The sequence below is a fragment of the Xenopus tropicalis genome, chromosome 8, assembly GCF_000004195.4.
Source record: "Xenopus tropicalis strain Nigerian chromosome 8, UCB_Xtro_10.0, whole genome shotgun sequence".
Lineage (NCBI taxonomy): Eukaryota > Metazoa > Chordata > Amphibia > Anura > Pipidae > Xenopus > Xenopus tropicalis.
Genome location: NC_030684.2, coordinates 22,713,285 through 22,731,276, shown reverse-complemented (window position 1 = coordinate 22,731,276; position 17,992 = coordinate 22,713,285). Strand labels below are relative to the sequence as shown.

Genomic DNA, 17,992 nt, shown 5'->3' with positions numbered 1-17,992 from the left:
ACATTCTGTTATCATTCTCCTCTATGTAATTCTCTTTTCCTTACTTAGTGCCATCGTATTATCCTCTTATGGCACTCCCTTCTGCCATTTTATTTTTCCCTCTCTGTGGTAATACCTCCTTTTGCATCTCTTAGTTTCTTCCATTGTGGTACTTTGTTTCTCATGTTTGTCATTCTCCTGTGGCACTCTCTTACCCCACACCCTTGTGCTACTTTTGCCCTCTCTTCCTTCCCCTACGGCTACTTTTACCCTCAATGTCACTCTCTCATTACTCCATCTTCCGCCCTAAGGAGACAGTCCCTGCTCAACTACACTCAAAATATAACACTAATGTGGCTGCGGTGTGGCAAGCGGGTTACAGATACACATAGAACGTATCGAGTACGAGTCTGGTCAGGGAAGCCACTGCACCTCATGAGGTAATATACACCTGTACAGTACCTTATTCTTTACTTCACAAAAACCACTACACATCACATGACTCAACCCTCTCCCAATCTCCCTTGCGAACTGGCTTGCGTCTGTCACTAGGCAACGCTGAGCAGCTTCCGGCTGGCTAATAGGAAAGCGCAGAGAGAGAGAGGGCTTTCAAACCCGCCAATCAGCCTCCTAGGAGCCGCATCCCGGAAGAGAAGCGGACGGAGATAAACATCGGTGGGCATCCAGAGGAGCGATAGGGGGTCTTTGGGAGTTGGATACGGTTGATAAGGTAAGACGTGTCCGCCCTGGCACCTTCATGCCAGTGAACTGTGTGAATGTAGGTGTTACAAGTTCCATTTTAGCTTCTCTGGATGAAGATGTGTCGTTGTTTTCCATTGATATGGACCTATTGGGGCTAATGCAGTATATACCCTTGTGGCGTATATTATGTAGACTTTCCTCCTACATATCACTAGCCCCTGTATCATCCTGAGTCTCCTCTAGCAGAGGAGAGAATTTCTAAATGATTTAGAATTGGTAGCACCTGCTGCTGTTGCAGAACTTCTTGGCAAGTGCAGAGTGACCCCATGAATTTATTTATTCTCCAGTCACTGCACTTCCATTTTAGTAAATACTAGAACTTGCTGCTGCAGAAATTCTTGGCAAGTACGGATTGACTCCTAAAGTTTCCTTGTTATCCTCTGGAGAAATTCCATTTGACAGCTGTAATTTCTACTGTATCGCCTGTTTCATGTCAAACACTTGCTGCTGCAGCACCTCTTGGGAAGGGGAAGTACAGATTGACTCCTACAGTTCCCTTGTTATCCTCCAGTCACTAAACTTCCCATCCATTAGTAAATGCTAGAAATCTTCATGTAAAACACTTGCTGCAGCACCTCTTGGGAAGTACAAATTGACCCCTATAGTTCCCTTGTCACCCCTTCCCAGTTCACTTGCTGCTGCAGGACCTCTTGAAAAGAGGATGCAGACCATTTCTGATGTGATTGACAGCCGTTGTTTGTACTTTCCTAGTTTTCTAGGCTTTTAGTTCTTCGCTAGCTCTTTCTACAGAACATCTTGGGGAGGGAGGATGCAGCATTCCACATGCAATTGACAACTAAAGGTTAGGCATTCTTTTCAGGTTGCCGCACAACCTCTTGTGAAGTAGTTAACAGATTTGCAATGGGGAAAGTAATAGTTGCTGCAAAAAGTGATAAGGTTAATTTCTACCAAAACCGTAGTTTTATAATACAAGGGGTAACATAGGTTCCTCCTGTTATTCAGGCTGCCTCTATGGGTTTTACCATACTCCCCTTGCTGCATGGAAGCAGTGCTCTTGATAAGATGTGTATCCACACCACATTTATACACCATTCTGCCAGTACTGCTCGGCTGCGACACCTGGGCAGGGCACACTTTATACTAAAGGCTGCCATACATGGGCTGATTCTAGCTGCCTATATGGGTCCCTTAAGCTAGCCATACACACACCGATGATATTGTATGAAACCAGCAAAAGGCTGCGGATATCGGTCGACTCGTCAATCAGGCCAGGTTAAAAGATTTTGATCGAGCACCATTGAAGGCGCCTGAACAAAATCTGCATTGTTTCTACCTCCATATCTGACGATTCAGTCCTGAACGTCAGTGTAGGGTGGGAACACAAAAGATCGAAATTGCTACGTGTATGGCCACCTTTAGACCGATTCGGCAGCTTATTGGCCCGTGTATGGGCACTAACATCTGGCCTGAAATCGGGCAGATATATACCAGGCAGGTTTAAAAATTAGTTGGATCGGGGACTGTATCAGCTCGTTCATGTGGCCCCCGAACCAACGAACGCCTATACCCATGGTTCTAATTCAGTCGTTTGGCCCCAGGGCCACATTACTAAATTAGCCCGATATAGCCCACCCGTAGGTGGGGATATTGGGAGAAGATCCGCTTGCTTGGCTTAGCGTGTATGGCCACCTTAAGAAATGTGCCTGTAGTTGATGGATATAAATGTCCCAAGGAGCACTAAAATCTGTCGGCCACAGTCAAGCCCGGACTGGCAATCTGCGGATTCTGGGAAATGAAGGGCTGCTGTAAGATGCCATAGACACTCACTTAGCAGTGGGCCTGTGGGGGGTGGGGGGGTGGGGGGGTCTGTTTGGGCCTCTGTGTGCTTAAAAATGCCATATTTCAATACAGACCTGGCCAAAGGCACTATTGTATTATGGCTTATTTCTTACACTATGGGGGAGATTTATTAAGACACGAATGCTCTGAGCATATTTTCGGTTTTTTTTGCGCTTGTGCGACTTTTTCGCACGCTTGCGCGAAAAATTCGGAAACGTTCTGCCACTGTTTACAATCGTTCGGTACGAAAATTTTGTGACGTTCGGATTGCCAATACGATTTTATCGTGACTAATACGATTTTTCTGTAAGCATTTTCGGGATATTTGCGATCTTCAGAAATTATCGTATCCAATCTGAATTTTTCCCATTCGGGATTCGAACTCGTGTTTTAATGAGTCCTTAGTGTGAGCTGTGGACAGCTTACAACATAAACAAAACATGAGAGCATTACTTTAGGGTTTACCTCAAGGGTGCCAGGGATTCCCCTCTTAATTTTACAGAAATAATGTTCAAGCTCATTTTAATCTGTTGATTCTGTGCAGATGATTGTAATACTTTTTTGCTTTGTTTTGCTTCATTTTGTGCAGTTTCACATTACAGTATCTGCCCACTTCTTGTTATCCATGTCCTTAATTGTCACCTCTGAATTCTGCCATTCCTAATCTGCAGTGTGAGCGGCAGCTGATGGCTTGGGTTTGTGTTAGACAGTTAGATTGCAGATGTATCCATGGGAACTGTATGCTGGTAGTTTAGAGTCACTCTAAGAGTTGCTCAACAATTGCAACCGTGAAGCACCCTCAACAGTACAGACTGGGATGCTACTTTGTTGCTCATAGATTTTCTTTGGTTTTAAGGGCTTATTCTAGTTGCCAACATAAGGTAGGGTCTTTTTTTATTTTTTGTTAATTCCATCCTTTTATTGTAGTCCCTAGATCCAGTTGCTTTCACATACAAGACCTGTATCTGTCAGGTTTTTTTTCTTCTGTATAATGTGCATTGGCAAAAATATAGATTAATTTTTACAGAATAAATCACTGATTTTTAAGAAAAATGTAATAGTTTTATAGCATTTGGTATGAATTTGAGTGTAGAATAACTAACAAAATTGTAGTTCATCCTTTTACCGAGTTTTGTGTTTCATTTTTGGTTAAGTGACTTATGGTAGTTTCAAAATTCTAAGAGAGGAAGACAGGTTTTTATGTTTTTTGTCATATATCTGTGCCTTAGGCACCAAAGCTCATATAGCTTTGTGGAACAGAGATTCACAAAAAAGGAAAATATAACTAAATACAGAGCCATCTGTATGACATTCCAATTAATCACGTCACTGAGCAAGGGACTGACATTTCAGCCATTTTCAGGATTAGGAATTCCCATATTGACTGTCTCTTCCTTAAGAAGATAGTTTTACATAGTACAGGTATAGGACCTGTTATCCAGAATGCTCAGGACCTTGGGTATTCCGGTAATTTGGATAGTCATACCTCAAGTCTGCTAATAAATCATTTAAACATTAATTAAACCCAATAGTATTGTATTGTTTTACAGATTGTATTGTTTAAAGATTTAATTTAATGATATTTTAGTTGGGATCAAAGTACAAGGTACTGTTTTATTATTACATAGAAAATATTTTTAAAAATTCAAATGATTTTATTAAAATGGAGTGTATGGGTGATGGCCTTCATGTAATTGGGAGCTTTTTGGATAAAGGAGATCTGGATAAATCGAGATCTTTTCCTAATGATCAATTTATTATTTTGTAATTTCTTCATATTCCATGCTGCGAGGCTGCCAGGAAGTAAAGAAAAACGAGACATAGGAGTAACACAAACACTGGGGTGGGGTGGGAGGGGATAGAGAATTGGAAGAATTCAAGCAACAAAAGTATCAGCTTAATACAAAAGACAGGCATATGACAAGCATTGTCTGGAACAGGCAGAAAAAAAGTCAATACACCAGAGATCAGAGATAGCCCACCTAGGAACTCACAAGGATTACGTTCAATTGGACGCCCATTTTATAGTTTTTTTTTTTATAGTAAAATGGCACCAAAAGATGTTGTCCTATCTGTGATGATGCCATAATGCAGTGCAAGAACATGACAAAGCCACTGCACCTAGAAGTGACATTTCGAGCAACACTGATGGAGCAAAGTCATGCATCAATTTGTGTTTTTTGCTATGTGTTGTAGATCTGCCACCGGTTACTGCTGATAGTGCTCCCTCCAGAAGAGGGCAATGAAAAACCGCTCTCCATCTCCACCGCTGCATGTTCATGTCGATGAAAGCACGCCAGTCCATGTCCATATTAAAAAGGCTTCCAGACCCCCTGCAAAGACACAGGTGGGGATATTACTCACCAAATACTGATCTAGACGCATCATAACGTTAGAAATCATCTTAATAATGAACTTCAGCAACTTAAAATGTTTTGCCTGTCTTTTGCACAGCACATAGCTAAGCTAAAAAAGAAAGGAGGGATGGGAAATCTCCGGCGGAGTGCAACTGTGAAGACCAAAGTTCCATGGATCCCACCCGGGAAGTCCTCTTTGCGAGATGCAAGTTTAAAGTGGGAGGTATATTGCCTTTTACTTATAATTGATACATATGCTAACTCTGCAGCCTGTTTTTAGTACTGAAGGGGTTTGGGAAGTTACAGAATTATCTGGGGCACTGCCCTGCTCTTAATGGCCACTGAAGAGACAGTTGCTGCTTCCTGTAGTGCAAGTAAAGGAGATATCAGTAAAATTAATGTTCAGTCAGTGATTGCAAAGTTACCTAGATTATGTCTCTCTTTATTAAACATACCAAAAATTTATATTGAGCCTAAATTCCCCTATAAAATGGCGGCTGCTTATGCCTTCCACCTGCAGGGCTTAACCCATCGCTTAGAGATCACACCTCCAGATACAGAAAAAATGTTTTCAGCTTTAAGACTGAGTGACCTGTCCACAGATGAAGAAGAAATGAAGCTCAGCAAGATGAACTCTTATGAGGAAAAAATTGCCACTTTGATGAGTGAAATGGGAACGCTGAAACATGAGGTGAGGGTAATGGGTGGGCTGCAGGCCTGCTTTTGGGGTAATCAGAGTATACATTGAAAAAAGACCAATGTCCCTGCCAACATTGTCTGCTATTAGTTAGAGCTACAGAAAAGGGAAAAATATCTGGGGAGATGTGAAGAACAACTTGCTGCATCCAAGCGGTTACTGGAGGCCCAGCAGGAGGAACTGGCTGAGGTGTCCCAGGAACTTGCAGAGACAGAAAATGAGAATGTCCGGCTAAAAAGAAACCTTGATCGAATCCAGGAAGAGAAGGGATTAAGTATGTAAGTATTTGCAGTAATCCTAGGACAGAAGCTCTCCTTTCTAAGTCTAATGTCCAGCCAGCCTACTCTGGTTTAACTCCACAGAACCGATTGGTTCTTATTGGTAGGCGCTGCTTTGGCAAGTCCAGGGAGAGACTAACTTGCAAGGCTTGGGATAGCAAAACCTTCTTTCTACAAATTTTGTAAATCACGTTCCATAAATACTAGAGGAAGTACTTTTTTGAATGTGGTGCACAGGTGCATGTGCTACCTGAAAACATTCCCACTATCATGGTTAGGGTAATAAAATGCAGAGTTCCCCTTGGGCAGACTGTTTAATTATACAGTCAATTCTGAACTAAATACTGGTTTCTTTTAATTCCGTGATCTTGATAAATCTCTATTCTTTCAGGTTTTATCTTAATAATGGGTTCTCTTGTGATATTTTAGAATTCAAAAGCAGCAGCTGCAGGAAGAGAAATCTCATCTTCTGGCTAAGTTATTAGAAGCTGAAACTGATGGGACAGAGGCAGCGAGACAAGTGGCCTTGCTGAGTGACACCATTCAGAGACTAAAGCATGTACGTAGCCCGCACAGACATTTGTACTCTTTCTTCAATAGAAAAAGCCTCTTCCTAACCCCCCCTATTGTCTGCAGGAAAAGAGGATGACAAGTACAGATGTTAACCTCCTCACCAGGCAGAAGGAATTACTGCTACAAAAACTAAATACCTTTGAGGACACCAACAGGAGCCTGCGAGTGCTACTGAGAGAGCAGCACCGTCAAGAGGTAGGCGCTGTATACAGCTTGGGAGTGAGTAAGGCAGTAAAATTGGTTAACGTTGTGCATGCCATAGGCCTTTTCTATCATGGTTGCAGTAACGACTGTGAATTTTTTTTCTGTTCCTCTCAGACAGAGACATACCGACTGATGGAGCAAAAGGAAATGCTTTTGAAGAAACTGTCTGACTCTGACACAGAGAAAATGGTAGGTCTGAAAAGTGGTACACAAGCGAGATAGGATTCAGTGAGAACTATGTCTATGTGCCTGGCATCCCACCCAGCAGAGAAGTACAGATTAGGGAATGTTACAGTAGAATTTCCTGCCATACAAGATTAGGGATCAATGTAAGCTCTTAGAAGCAACCTCTTTGCAACTGGAATCTGAACTGGGAGTTATTTATTTTAGCACTGACAAGTTGGCTTTTCTAACTTCCTTGAAGGGATGCCATCAACAGTTGAGTGCAGAGATAATTAGGTTTATACTAAGGGGTAGCCACCTAAACCTTGAAATCACTTCTAGTTCCCAAGGACTTAAATGCATGCATGAGCTGTTGGTATATATATATTCTTATCCATATAGATCTTACTGTACATCAGTGATCCCCAACCAGTGGCTCGCAAGCAACATGTTGCTCACCAACCCCTTCAATGTTGCTCCCATTGGCCTCAAAGCAGGTGCCCATTTTTTAATTTCTGGCTTGAAGGCACATTTTGGAGGCATAAAATAATGTGTACTGCCATATAGAGCCTCCTGTAGTCTGCCAGTCCACATTGGGCTACCAAAAAAAAAGCCCCTTTTTGGTACCCCCTAGGAAATGTTCATGCTTGTGTTGCTCCTCAACATTTTTTATAATTAAATGTTGCTCACGAGTAAAAAAAGGTTGGGGACCTGTACATTGATCCCAAGCTAACCATTGCTTTCATGTTCCCAACGCAGCATTTACAGATAAAGCTTCATGAACAGGAAGAGAAGGTGGAGGATCTTCTGTCGCAGCTTAAGACTGAAAAGGTTTGTGCTGATTTTGAGTCCTGTTGATTAATACTGTGATTATTATGGTTTATGTCAGACCTTTTTGGTCATTGCTGGTGATTTGTTCAACAGGATCTGTCTAAGACAGCATCTGAAGTCTCCAAGTCCATAGAAGCAACAAAGGCACATTTACATGGGCAACTGAGAACACGTGAGGCAGAGAACAATCGTCTGTCTGTACAGATCAGGGTAAGATTAATGAGGCCTAGTGGGTAGATTTACCATCTGTGCACACTGTACCTCTAGACTATCTTTTGCCTATGTCAATAAACTATTTTGCAGCCTTATGCTGACCATGGATGTAACATTACATAACCCATACATTTCTGTTATTGCCAACTGAACTGTGATTTTTGCTGCACGTATGGGCCCTTCTACCAGGAGCAACTTTGCCAGTAACAGTCCTCCATAGCTAATGTACTGAAACAACGAACTGTACTTGATTTTGCACAATGTATGGTCAGCTTGGGATATATGGGCCTAAGCTTCTGAACTGTGTACAGGTAAAGGACCTATTATCCAGAATACTCGGGACATGGGGCTTTCTGGATAGGGGATCTTTCCATAATTTGGATCTCCATACCTATATAACATTAAATAATGTTATATTGTGTTGCCTTCAGTAAGAATGAATTATAAGCTAGTTGGGATCAAGTACAAGGTACAGTTTTATTATTATATAGTAAAATGAAATTATTTTTAAAATATTGGTTTAATTAAAATGGAATCTATGAGAGATGGCCTTACCATAATTTGGAACTTTCTGCATAATTGGCTTCCGGATAATGAATCCTATCCCTGTATATATTATGTGTTATTTGGCCTTTCAATGCCAGCTATTTTTAATATGCAGAATTTGGAGCGTAACGAGGCTCATCAAAGGGAAGAGATTGCCAAACTGATTGAGCAGCTAACAGAGTTGAAAGAGAAAGTGGATTCAGAGAAGGATGCCCTAAAGAAATCTGTACGAGCGCAGAAACAACGAGCAGAGAGAAGTGAGGAGACCTTGGAGTTGCTTAACAGGCAGCTTATGGATAAGGTATGTGCCACCTTCAAAGCTGACTTGGTCAAGTCAACGCAATTCTATGAGGAATCTGTTTCCACTCGATTATTGCAGTTCTGCTTGGACTAAATTGATATTTTCCTATGTATAAGACGCAGTCATGTTGTACCATTTAATTACTATCTAGTGGAATTATTTTTTTAATAACCTGGTGCATGCATTCTTGTGACTTACTGCACTTTTTTAATGTTGGCCAGTCAGAGCTTTATAGCATGTTTCCTCATTTCAGGACTCTGAGCTGGCTAAGGCTTTATCCAGCACTGAAACATGGCGGAGTCGATACAATAAACTGATGAAGGAGAGCAGCCAAAAAGAAGAAGAGGTTGCTGTTTTGAGCACGTAAGACTGGAGGCCATTATATAGAAAGAAAAAAGGGTAGCAGTATCCACCAAATTCCAGATCTCAAGACTCTGTCTTTTCTTACCAGCCGACTCAAAGGGCTGCTTGGAGAGAGTCAAGGTGTAGAAGAGAGGGGTCGCTTAGAACGCGAATCGCTGCTGGAAAAGCTACATCAGCAGACCACTGAGAATACATGCCTGAGGATGGAACATGAAAAGCTTAAGGTTGTCATTCTGCACTCCTTTTGTTGTTAAACTATAGGGTTCAGGGCCAGACAGGCAATCTGAGGATTCTGGCAAATGCCAGCGGGGCTGCTGTAAGATGCTGTTTGGTTCTCTCTGTACTTGACATGCCAGGGCCTATTTTGAATCCCAGTCCAGACCTGATAGGGTCAATTTATGATAACCGTGGTTAAGAAGTGCAAGAGGTGCAATCAGTGTGCCAGTTCTTTTTTGATTTTTTGCACTTTGCCTTCACTTCACTACTGCCATCAATGTTGTCTATGACCCCTCTTCTGTTTCTTGAGTTTAATATGCAACTTGTTGGGATAAAAATTCTTTTTTTTCCAAAGGTGTTTATTTATTAATTTGTAACATAAAACAACATAAAACATTGACATTGGTTCTACAAGCGTGTTCTTTTCATGCCAGGATATAAACGGTACATTGGGTTAGATAATCAGTAATGTCCTACTCAAAATAGTGTTCAGATTCCTGTTAAAGAAGGGGAGGATTTGGGATTACCAGTGAAGATTCAAATTCCCAGGGAGGACCATGTGGCGTTATTCCATGGCTTCAACCCATGTTCCCCATACCTTGTCATACTTTTGAGAGCATCCTCTTGCTATGTAGGTGAGTTGTGGGATAAAAATTCTTACTGACATTCTTTGCTTTTCATATAGACAAGCCTGACAACCATAGAGGAGAAGTTAAGTCTGGCCCAAAGTGAGGTACAACAGCTCAAAAACTCACTACGGCAGTACGAAGGTCTAGTTGATACTTACAAAGAACAGGTAAGTTCTAGACAGTCTTTTTTTTGTCCTGGGTGGGGGTAATTTTACCTAAAAAAAAAAAAACAGGTTTTGCATGGGAGTCTCCACTTTTTCCTGTCAACCAATACTGTGGATCCTCCCCTCCTGCAGCAGTCCTACAGGAGTGGGGTGACCAGAGTACATACAAACTGGGAACAGGCATTACAGTCTGTGCACTGTTTTTGTTATCTAATAGTCATGTCATTTTGTGTCTGTACTGACAGTTACAGAAGAGTCGGCAGGAGGCAAATAATATAAGCCTGCAGCTGGAAATGTCTGAGAAGGAGAGCAAAAACATAAAAGAAGAAATGAACTTGGAGCTGGAACAGGTGATCTTAAATTGACAGGTTAAAGGGGTAGTTCATTACAGGGTAATTGCATGTGCTACAACTAATTTTGACAATGGGTAGATTATATTTTGCATGGCAATGTGGTGTTAGCTTTCATATTTTGGAATAAGCAGTATGTGTACATGCACACAAAGGAAGTGGAGGTGGTAATGCCTTGGCTCCCTTGGTTCCATACACCCTTGACACAAAAGCCATGGAGAAGTATGTACAAACACAGGTTCTTTTGTGAATAACATTTGAATGGACACAAGTTTGTATCCGGTTTTGTGCTTTTTCCTGCTCCCTGTGTCCTTTAATGAGCACTACTCTCTTTAATCCCTAGATGCGTAGGAAATATCAGAGTCGTTTGTCAGAACTGGAGCACCTCCCAGAAGTTCTGAAAAGCACAGAGCTGGACCTGCAGGAATGTCAGCAACAACTGCGTTTATATGAGCAGAAAAGCAGTGACCTCTCATCTACCATTTCTGACCTGCGGATTCGGGTAAGAAATTGGCGCAACCTTGCCCTTTAATGCAAGATGCAGAGACAGGAATCATTAATAAGACCATGCTTTCTGAACCAGCTCCATATCTCTGCTCTGAAGTCAGAACTTCATGCCTCACGTCACCAGCCCCTATTCCTAAATAAAGTTCTCTGTGCATTTAACTATGTGTCTTGTTTTTGCATCTCACAGTGCTGCTTAACTCAGCAGATGCATTTGTTTATTACTAATAAGCTTCACAGTGTCTTTTATTTCAACCACTAAGCAGTTTCATTTTGCTTAGTCTATGAGTTTTAGCAGGTAGGCTTCCTGTGGCCAGAAAAAGGGACCACTATACCTTTAATATCTTAAAGATATAATATTAATATCTCAAAGTAATATTACAAACCAAATGTGTGTACATGCCCCACCCCAGTTTCTGTGACTCGACTTGTTTCAGTCTTGCCATTTTTTATTGAAAAGCAAGCAACTTAGAAAAACATACAAAAATAATAATTACAAAACAAAAATAGATATTCTATCTTATATATAAACAAAAAAAACATAAATATAAACAAAATGTGCATTAATAAGCTTAAATATTTACATGCATTTTAACTCTGCACATATATACATATACAATATTTACTCTCAGTACAAAGCCCACCCCAACCCTAAACAGCATGTTCATAAAATCATAAAAATCTAAAGAGAGTGAGAGAGACCAGCCTCACACCAGAGAGGCCAATCAGAAAGGGCCAGGAAAATAAATGGTTTCAAGGAGGCCAAAAACCCTGCGCCATAAAGACGGCCACCATGCCGCATCCATCCTCTGCCACTCAAAAGAGCAAATCTTCCAAAGCTCACCCAGTATGGTACCCGCCACCTCTGAACAGCGGAGAACTTTGTTTGTGTCTTGCCTCTGTCTTTCATGCAGGCTGGCTGGCCACAATGGCTTTGTCACCTCCCATAATCCTCCTACTGTTTATCTGCTTACAAAAAGCCAGACAGGCAGTGACCTAAAAGCCCAGAGGCATGGCATAATGTCATCAGGATTGTTGTCAGCTAAATCAGACCATATATTAAACTCCCCACAGCAAGGGGCAACTCTCAAGGGTTTGTAATAAATCAGAGTTACATTCTTGTATATAGCTAAACTTATGCCACCATTGTTCTAAGGCTGCTGCCACACAGTGCAGTTTCTCAACCTGGGCGCAGGCAGAGAAACTTCCCCTCTGCTCCACTCTTTGTTAAAATAGTCCGTGTGGCAGAAAAATTTAGCTTTAAACCCAGGCACTTTATCTGGTTGTAACTGCAACTAACTTGTTTGTATTTGTGGACATGGCTTGTGTTAAAGGTCCTTCTTTGCCAGCAAGAAGCCAGAAAAAAAATATTCTTCCTTCCTTTTTGTTCCATTTTGTAACCAGATTATCTAGCCCAAAGAGCAAGTGTAGCCAATGCTTTTCTCCAATCAGCAGAAACCATTTCCTTAGCAATTATTGCTTTATTCAGGCCTTAACTGGCTATATGATTGGAGAAGAGTGCTGTATCCAGAAAGGAAGGATGCAGGTCTGTTTAAAGGGAGAGTATACTCATTTTATATGTAGTATTTTCATTTTATTTTTCTATTAGAAAAAAGAAAAAAAAACAGAAAAACATTGGCATTACTTAAACCATATTTTACCTGTCACCCTAAGAAATAATTTGAAATTCTTTTATATTGTATTTGTTAAGCAAAATAAACTTCACTTACACTATATAAGTAATATAAATCTTGTTTCCTTCAGTCCTGGAATTAAACAATCGCAGCAAATAGGCAGGTGCCATTTTGTGGACACTGTTGTTAAGGCAAAATTTGTATCACCCCAAAATCTTGTGTATGTGCCAGAATGGGGGACCAGATGCCCAGGCCCATTCACTGGCTACACAATTAGATGGTTAGGAGGGAGGGGGAAAGTGAGAGCTGAATTGAAAGTTAAAGTACGTGTCTGCCCCACCTCTATGCCTAAGGACAGCTGGGATTTTTAAATGCCTTTTATAATGGGTTTGGATATGTTAATATAAAAATGAATTTGGGTTTCTTGTTTAATTTGAAAAGTACTTTTATTATACAGCTTTTTATGTATGGATGACAGGTCCACTTTAATGAGAGAATCCTTTAAAGGACAAATGCCACCAAACAATTTCTTAAATAGCTACCACAGAAATAAAATGTCTAGTCGTCAGGGTCTCTGCCTTGTAATTGAGTCACAACACCAAAAATGGGGAACCATCTTTCACGGCACTTCCCTGTTGTCTATCTGCCCATCGGTTTTAAAAAGAGTGTCTTGGAAAAATGGACAAAGAAAAATGAACGTGTGAAGTTCCACCGACTAGTTTTTACTTGAGCTGGTTCAGGGTCCCATAAATGAGTTATTTTCGGACTATTGCAATAAAATATTAACCTTTTAGATGGAACAGCAGGGAGACAAGATGGGGTCAACAAGGGAGCGGTATCAGTCAGCAGTGGAGGAGAACAAGCATTTGGTCATGAAACTTGAAGAACTTGAAAGGTAATGGCTTTAGCTGTCTACTACTATTAGAAAAAACCGTGGGCCTCATTTACAAATCCTACCGGTGCAAGTTCTGGAGCCCTAACTAGTTCACAGAGCCCTTGCACATGAGGGATTTGTGCTGGTTGCCCTTTGCCCATTGTGCTGTATCTGGGTTGTAAGCAGCATTCCCATTGTTACATTTGCTTGCATCTGTAATTGCATTTTTTTTGTCCACTTCTGTAGAAAACTATGGGGCACAGGGTGACTATTTTTATCGTGGGTTAAGATCCCCATTAAAGGAGAAGGAAAGGCTAAGTCACATGGGGGTGCCAAAATGTTAGGCACCCCTAAGTGACTTTCATCGCTTACCTTTTACCCCGGGCTGGTGTCGCTGTTAGGAGAGAACCACACCAGCCAGGGGTAAAAGGTAAGTGATTAAAGTGACTTAGCCTTTCCTTCTCCTTTAAGGGGGTTGTTCAACTTTGAGTTAACTTTTAGTATTATGTAGAGAGAAAATTTGCAATTGGTCTATTATTTATTTGGTCTATTTATTATTTGTAGTTTTTTTTAATTATTTAGCTTTTTGTCCAGGAGCTCTCCAGTTTGTAGTTTCAGCAGCTATCTGCTTGCTAGGGACCCAATTACCTTAGGAACCTGGGAGCGGTTTGAATGAGAGACTGATATAAAAATAAGGACCTGAATAGAAAAATACGTTATAAAAGATTTTTGGTTGCTGGGGTCATTGACCACCTGTTTTTAAAGCTGGAAAATCAGAAGAGGAAGGCAAATAATTTGAAAACTATATATAATGAAGACCAATTGAAAAGTTGCTTAGAGTTGGCCATTCTATAACATACTTTTTGATTGTGATTATTTGCTGCAGAACGGCCTCTCATTATTTGACCAATATGCAGTGTGTGCTCTAGTGGGGACGCATTGTTGTAGTTCACTACAATCACAAGAGTGGGTGTTCCTTGTTACTGTAGGTGCAGAGAGCCTCAAAATGTACCCTTTATGTACCGTGGTGCTCAAAGGTGCATTTCTAATATGCAGAGTGCTCGAGCTGCATTGGCAGGTCACTTTGAGCACTTGAGGTCTCATCTCCTGTAAGTGAAGCCTCCATTGCTGAAGTGGCAGAGATTCCTCTAAGTGGGGGTAACACAGTGTGACTGCAGTTTCACTGTACATTTGTTTGATAAGAGCAGTTATTGGGGTTCACAGGCTGTGCCAATAAATATACATTGTGCCCACTGTCTGCTCCACATCTGCTGCTGTGCTACTTGGGCACAAATGTCTCTTTCTGTTGTCCAAAGCCAGAATCTAAGGAACAGTCCAATCTCAGTCTGTGTTTGCCTCTGTCCATTTACATACTAGGGAACACAGGTTGTGTATTTTTTCAAAACTGATAATATAATTGTATTTTTGTATTGGTTCAACCAGGAGACTGGAGGATGCTAGCACCCAAAACAGAGAACTTCTGCAGGTTGTAGCCAAGCGGGAGGAATCAATACATCAGAACCAACAGCGACTGGACGAGAAAACCCACGAGTGTGCCTCCCTGGCTCGCCAACTTGAGGCAGCCATTGAGGACTCCAGAAGGCAGGTGAGGCCCCTAAAGGAACTGTTTTTATTGCCATTTTATTTGCTACCATGAAGCAGAACTGAGTCATTTTTCTGTTCCAACAGGTGGATCAGACAAGAGATCGTGTCTCGTCCAAAGAGAGAGTAACCCAGTCTAAAATCTTGGATCTAGAAACACAGCTGAGCAGAACCAAGACAGAACTGAACCAGTTCCGACATAGCAAGGAGGATGTGAGTAATGCTGAGGCGAAAACAGCCATAGAAAAGTGTTGCATACATCTGCAGATGTCTTCATTCCATTGTTATCACTAGATCCATAGCAACTTTTGGTCTAAAATAAAGAACCATGGCAGCCGTCAGATGTCATTGAACTGCAGCTCCCTCATTACTGTAACATGTTGGAATAGTCTGGAATCTGAGTAGTCTTATTTGAAAACTGGCCAAATCAGTTGTTTTTGTTCTTATTACCAATCGTTCTATACCTTTTATTTTTTTTATTTTTTTGTTTAAATCCCATTTCAATTCTGTGGATGTCGCAGTGGGAAGAGTTCTGGCAGGTGATTTTTGCTTGTGTGTCCTAGGGCTCTACAGTTTTCATTTTGATTGGCTTGTGTATCTATCCTTTATGTGTCATCTGGCTGTTGAGTGGCTTGAAGGGTATGTTGTCTTCTAGGATGAATTCAAGTATGCTGCAATTAATTTGTCTTTATTTTCTTTCAGGCAGAGCGTCGGTTCCAGAGCCGCCTACAGGATCTTAAAGATCGACTGGAGCAGTCGGAAAGCACCAATCGCAGCATGCAGAACTACGTTCAGTTCCTCAAATCCTCTTACACCAATGTGTTTGGTGATGCCACCTTATCCAGCTCCCCTATTCGCCCTCGCACTCCACTCTAAGGGTACTTTACTCATTCCACAACAAAGTGATCACCATTCGGAATCTCTGTGGGTTTGTTTCATAGAATAGGTCACTAATCTAATGAAGCAGAGGTAATGTCGGTTGAAGATCTGGCAGCTGCGTGGTTATTATAACTATTACAGGGTAAATACTCTCTCCTTCCTCCATTTTGTAAATGTAATTGTCTCCCATGCTGCTCTGAAACATCAAAAAGGATTAACTAATTTGACTGTTATTATTAGTACCCATTGGACTACAAAGGCTACCATGTGCCGGTTTAAGGCGCTCAAGATACATCAGTTTTTAAACGTTTGATTATTTGGAATCTGTGTTTTCTCATTTTGTTACTTGATGCAGTCAGTAACTGAGGAATTGGGAGGGGGTGGTTGTATTTTGTTTTGTCCCAGATTTAAAGGGAAAATATATTCCCCTTTTTGACATTTAGTTGGGCTTATGTAGAAAGGTGTATAAACACTATCGCAACTTTCATAAATATGTATAAATGTATTTTTTGCTTTCACAAAAACATACCTGATTCCTCAGATTATAAGGAAGCCATGACAACCTGCCTCTGACTTGCAGGAACTATTTTGCCACCCCTTTAGGCTCCCTGATTATTTAGCAAGTCCCTAACCTTGTTGCTCTGATTACACAGAGTAAAGCTGGCCATACACGCACCGATAATATCGTATGAAACCTCGTTTCGTACGATATTCGGTGCATATATGGCATGTCGGCGAGTCGACCGATATCGCAGGAAGCTGCTGAAATCGGTCGACTCGCCGATCGGCCAGGTTAGAAAATTTTGATCGGGCGCCATAGAAGGCGCCTGACCAAAATCTGCCATCAGGGCTGAATCGGCAGAAGGAGGTAGAAATCCTATTGTTTCTACCTCCTTATCTGCTGTTTCAGCCCTGAACGGTGTGTGGCGGATCTGACGATGTTTCGTGCGACCGATGGTCGCACGAAACATTGTAAGAACGCCACGTGTGTGGCCACCTTAAGATTATCTCCCCCACCCCAATAACTGTCAGGGCATTCAACCCATCCCTTGTTCCTTGTTGAAGTGATGGATTCTGGTATTTGAACTCCTTCTACTACTTTATTTTTAGCAGTTTGGTAGTGTTTATGCACCTTTTCTATATAAGCCCTAACTGAAAGAGCTTATGTCAAAGGTTGTTTTTCCCGTAAATTCTTAATGGCAACCAACAAGTCTAGTTTTATCCCAGGTTTTTAATGATTTAGCAGGCTTGGTCTTCAGGACATAACTACAGGGGTCATAATTGCAGCACGAGGGTCAGGGTGGCCCAATTAGGACCAATGACAAATACATTTTTCCCCAGAAACATTTTACTTCTGCCAAATTTCCTGGTTTGCCAAGTCCCTGTTTGCAGCAGAAAAGCTGATAAAACAAATTACCAGCACTGTGGAAAATGAGCTGTAGCTTTAGTGAATGGATGGGGATTGTTTATACAGAGCTCATCTCAGTTTTGAACAAATAACCCTATTTATGGGGGGCGAGTTTAGTAAAAAAACCCAAGTCCTGTTTATTGTCATTTCATTTTCTCTTAATCATGTCTGTTTGTTGCCACTGAACACTGATTTATAAATGCTGCTTTAGAAAAGTTCAGCTGGAAAGAAATTTTCAAAGGGCTGCACTACAAGTTTACCAACTACTGTATTATGCAAGCAAACAGCTGTATTTAGATGTATTTGTTTAAGACTTTAAATCTGCTAAAGCTTTCTGGGACTTTTTCCTTTGTTAATGACCAACAACATCATTGAGCCTTGTGCTATTGTGCTATGAACTCCATGAAGACGCATAGCCTTAAAGGGATACGTTGTGTGCTGATTGTGTGTCTGTACGTTGATTGGGGTTACTGTTAGTGTTTCTCTTAGAATATATATATATTACAGGTATGGGATCTGTTATCCAGAAAGCTCCGAATTACTGGGAAGCCATCTCCATTTTAATGAAATAATTTAAGTTGTGGGTTTATTGTTGAAGACATGGAGATCCAAATTATAGAATGATCCCTTATCTGGGTCCTAGCATTCTGGATAATAGGTCCCATA

The 17,992-nt window shown here is 41.1% G+C and overlaps 1 protein-coding gene across 3 annotated transcripts; it reads left to right on the top strand.

Moving 5' to 3' along the window:
- Positions 1-547: 547 nt before the first annotated feature.
- odf2 (outer dense fiber of sperm tails 2) lies at positions 548-16,317 on the top strand. Of its 3 annotated transcripts, none has more exons than XM_012967908.3 (20): positions 548-709; positions 4,738-4,888; positions 4,996-5,121; positions 5,419-5,589; positions 5,686-5,873; positions 6,303-6,432; positions 6,510-6,641; positions 6,765-6,839; positions 7,572-7,643; positions 7,737-7,853; positions 8,518-8,703; positions 8,957-9,066; positions 9,155-9,290; positions 9,968-10,078; positions 10,321-10,425; positions 10,769-10,927; positions 13,358-13,458; positions 14,881-15,043; positions 15,127-15,252; positions 15,742-16,317. In XM_012967908.3, the coding sequence occupies exons 2-20, from the start codon at positions 4,784-4,786 to the stop codon at positions 15,913-15,915; spliced, it is 2,487 nt and encodes an 828-aa protein (XP_012823362.1). In that variant the 5' UTR covers positions 548-709; positions 4,738-4,783; the 3' UTR covers positions 15,916-16,317.
- The last annotated feature ends 1,675 nt before the right edge of the window (positions 16,318-17,992 follow it).

What these genes read in the sequence shown, in the direction of transcription:
- odf2 (XM_012967908.3), top strand. Translation starts at nt 4,784, where the DNA reads ATGAAAAACCGCTCTCCATCTCCACCGCTGCATGTTCATGTCGATGAA. An exon ending in GAGGTTGCTGTTTTGAGCAC is followed by an intron (nt 9,067 to 9,154) that starts GTAAGACTGGAG and finishes TTTTCTTACCAG; the next exon opens with CCGACTCAAAGGGCTGCTTG. An exon ending in AAACTTGAAGAACTTGAAAG is followed by an intron (nt 13,459 to 14,880) that starts GTAATGGCTTTA and finishes TGGTTCAACCAG; the next exon opens with GAGACTGGAGGATGCTAGCA.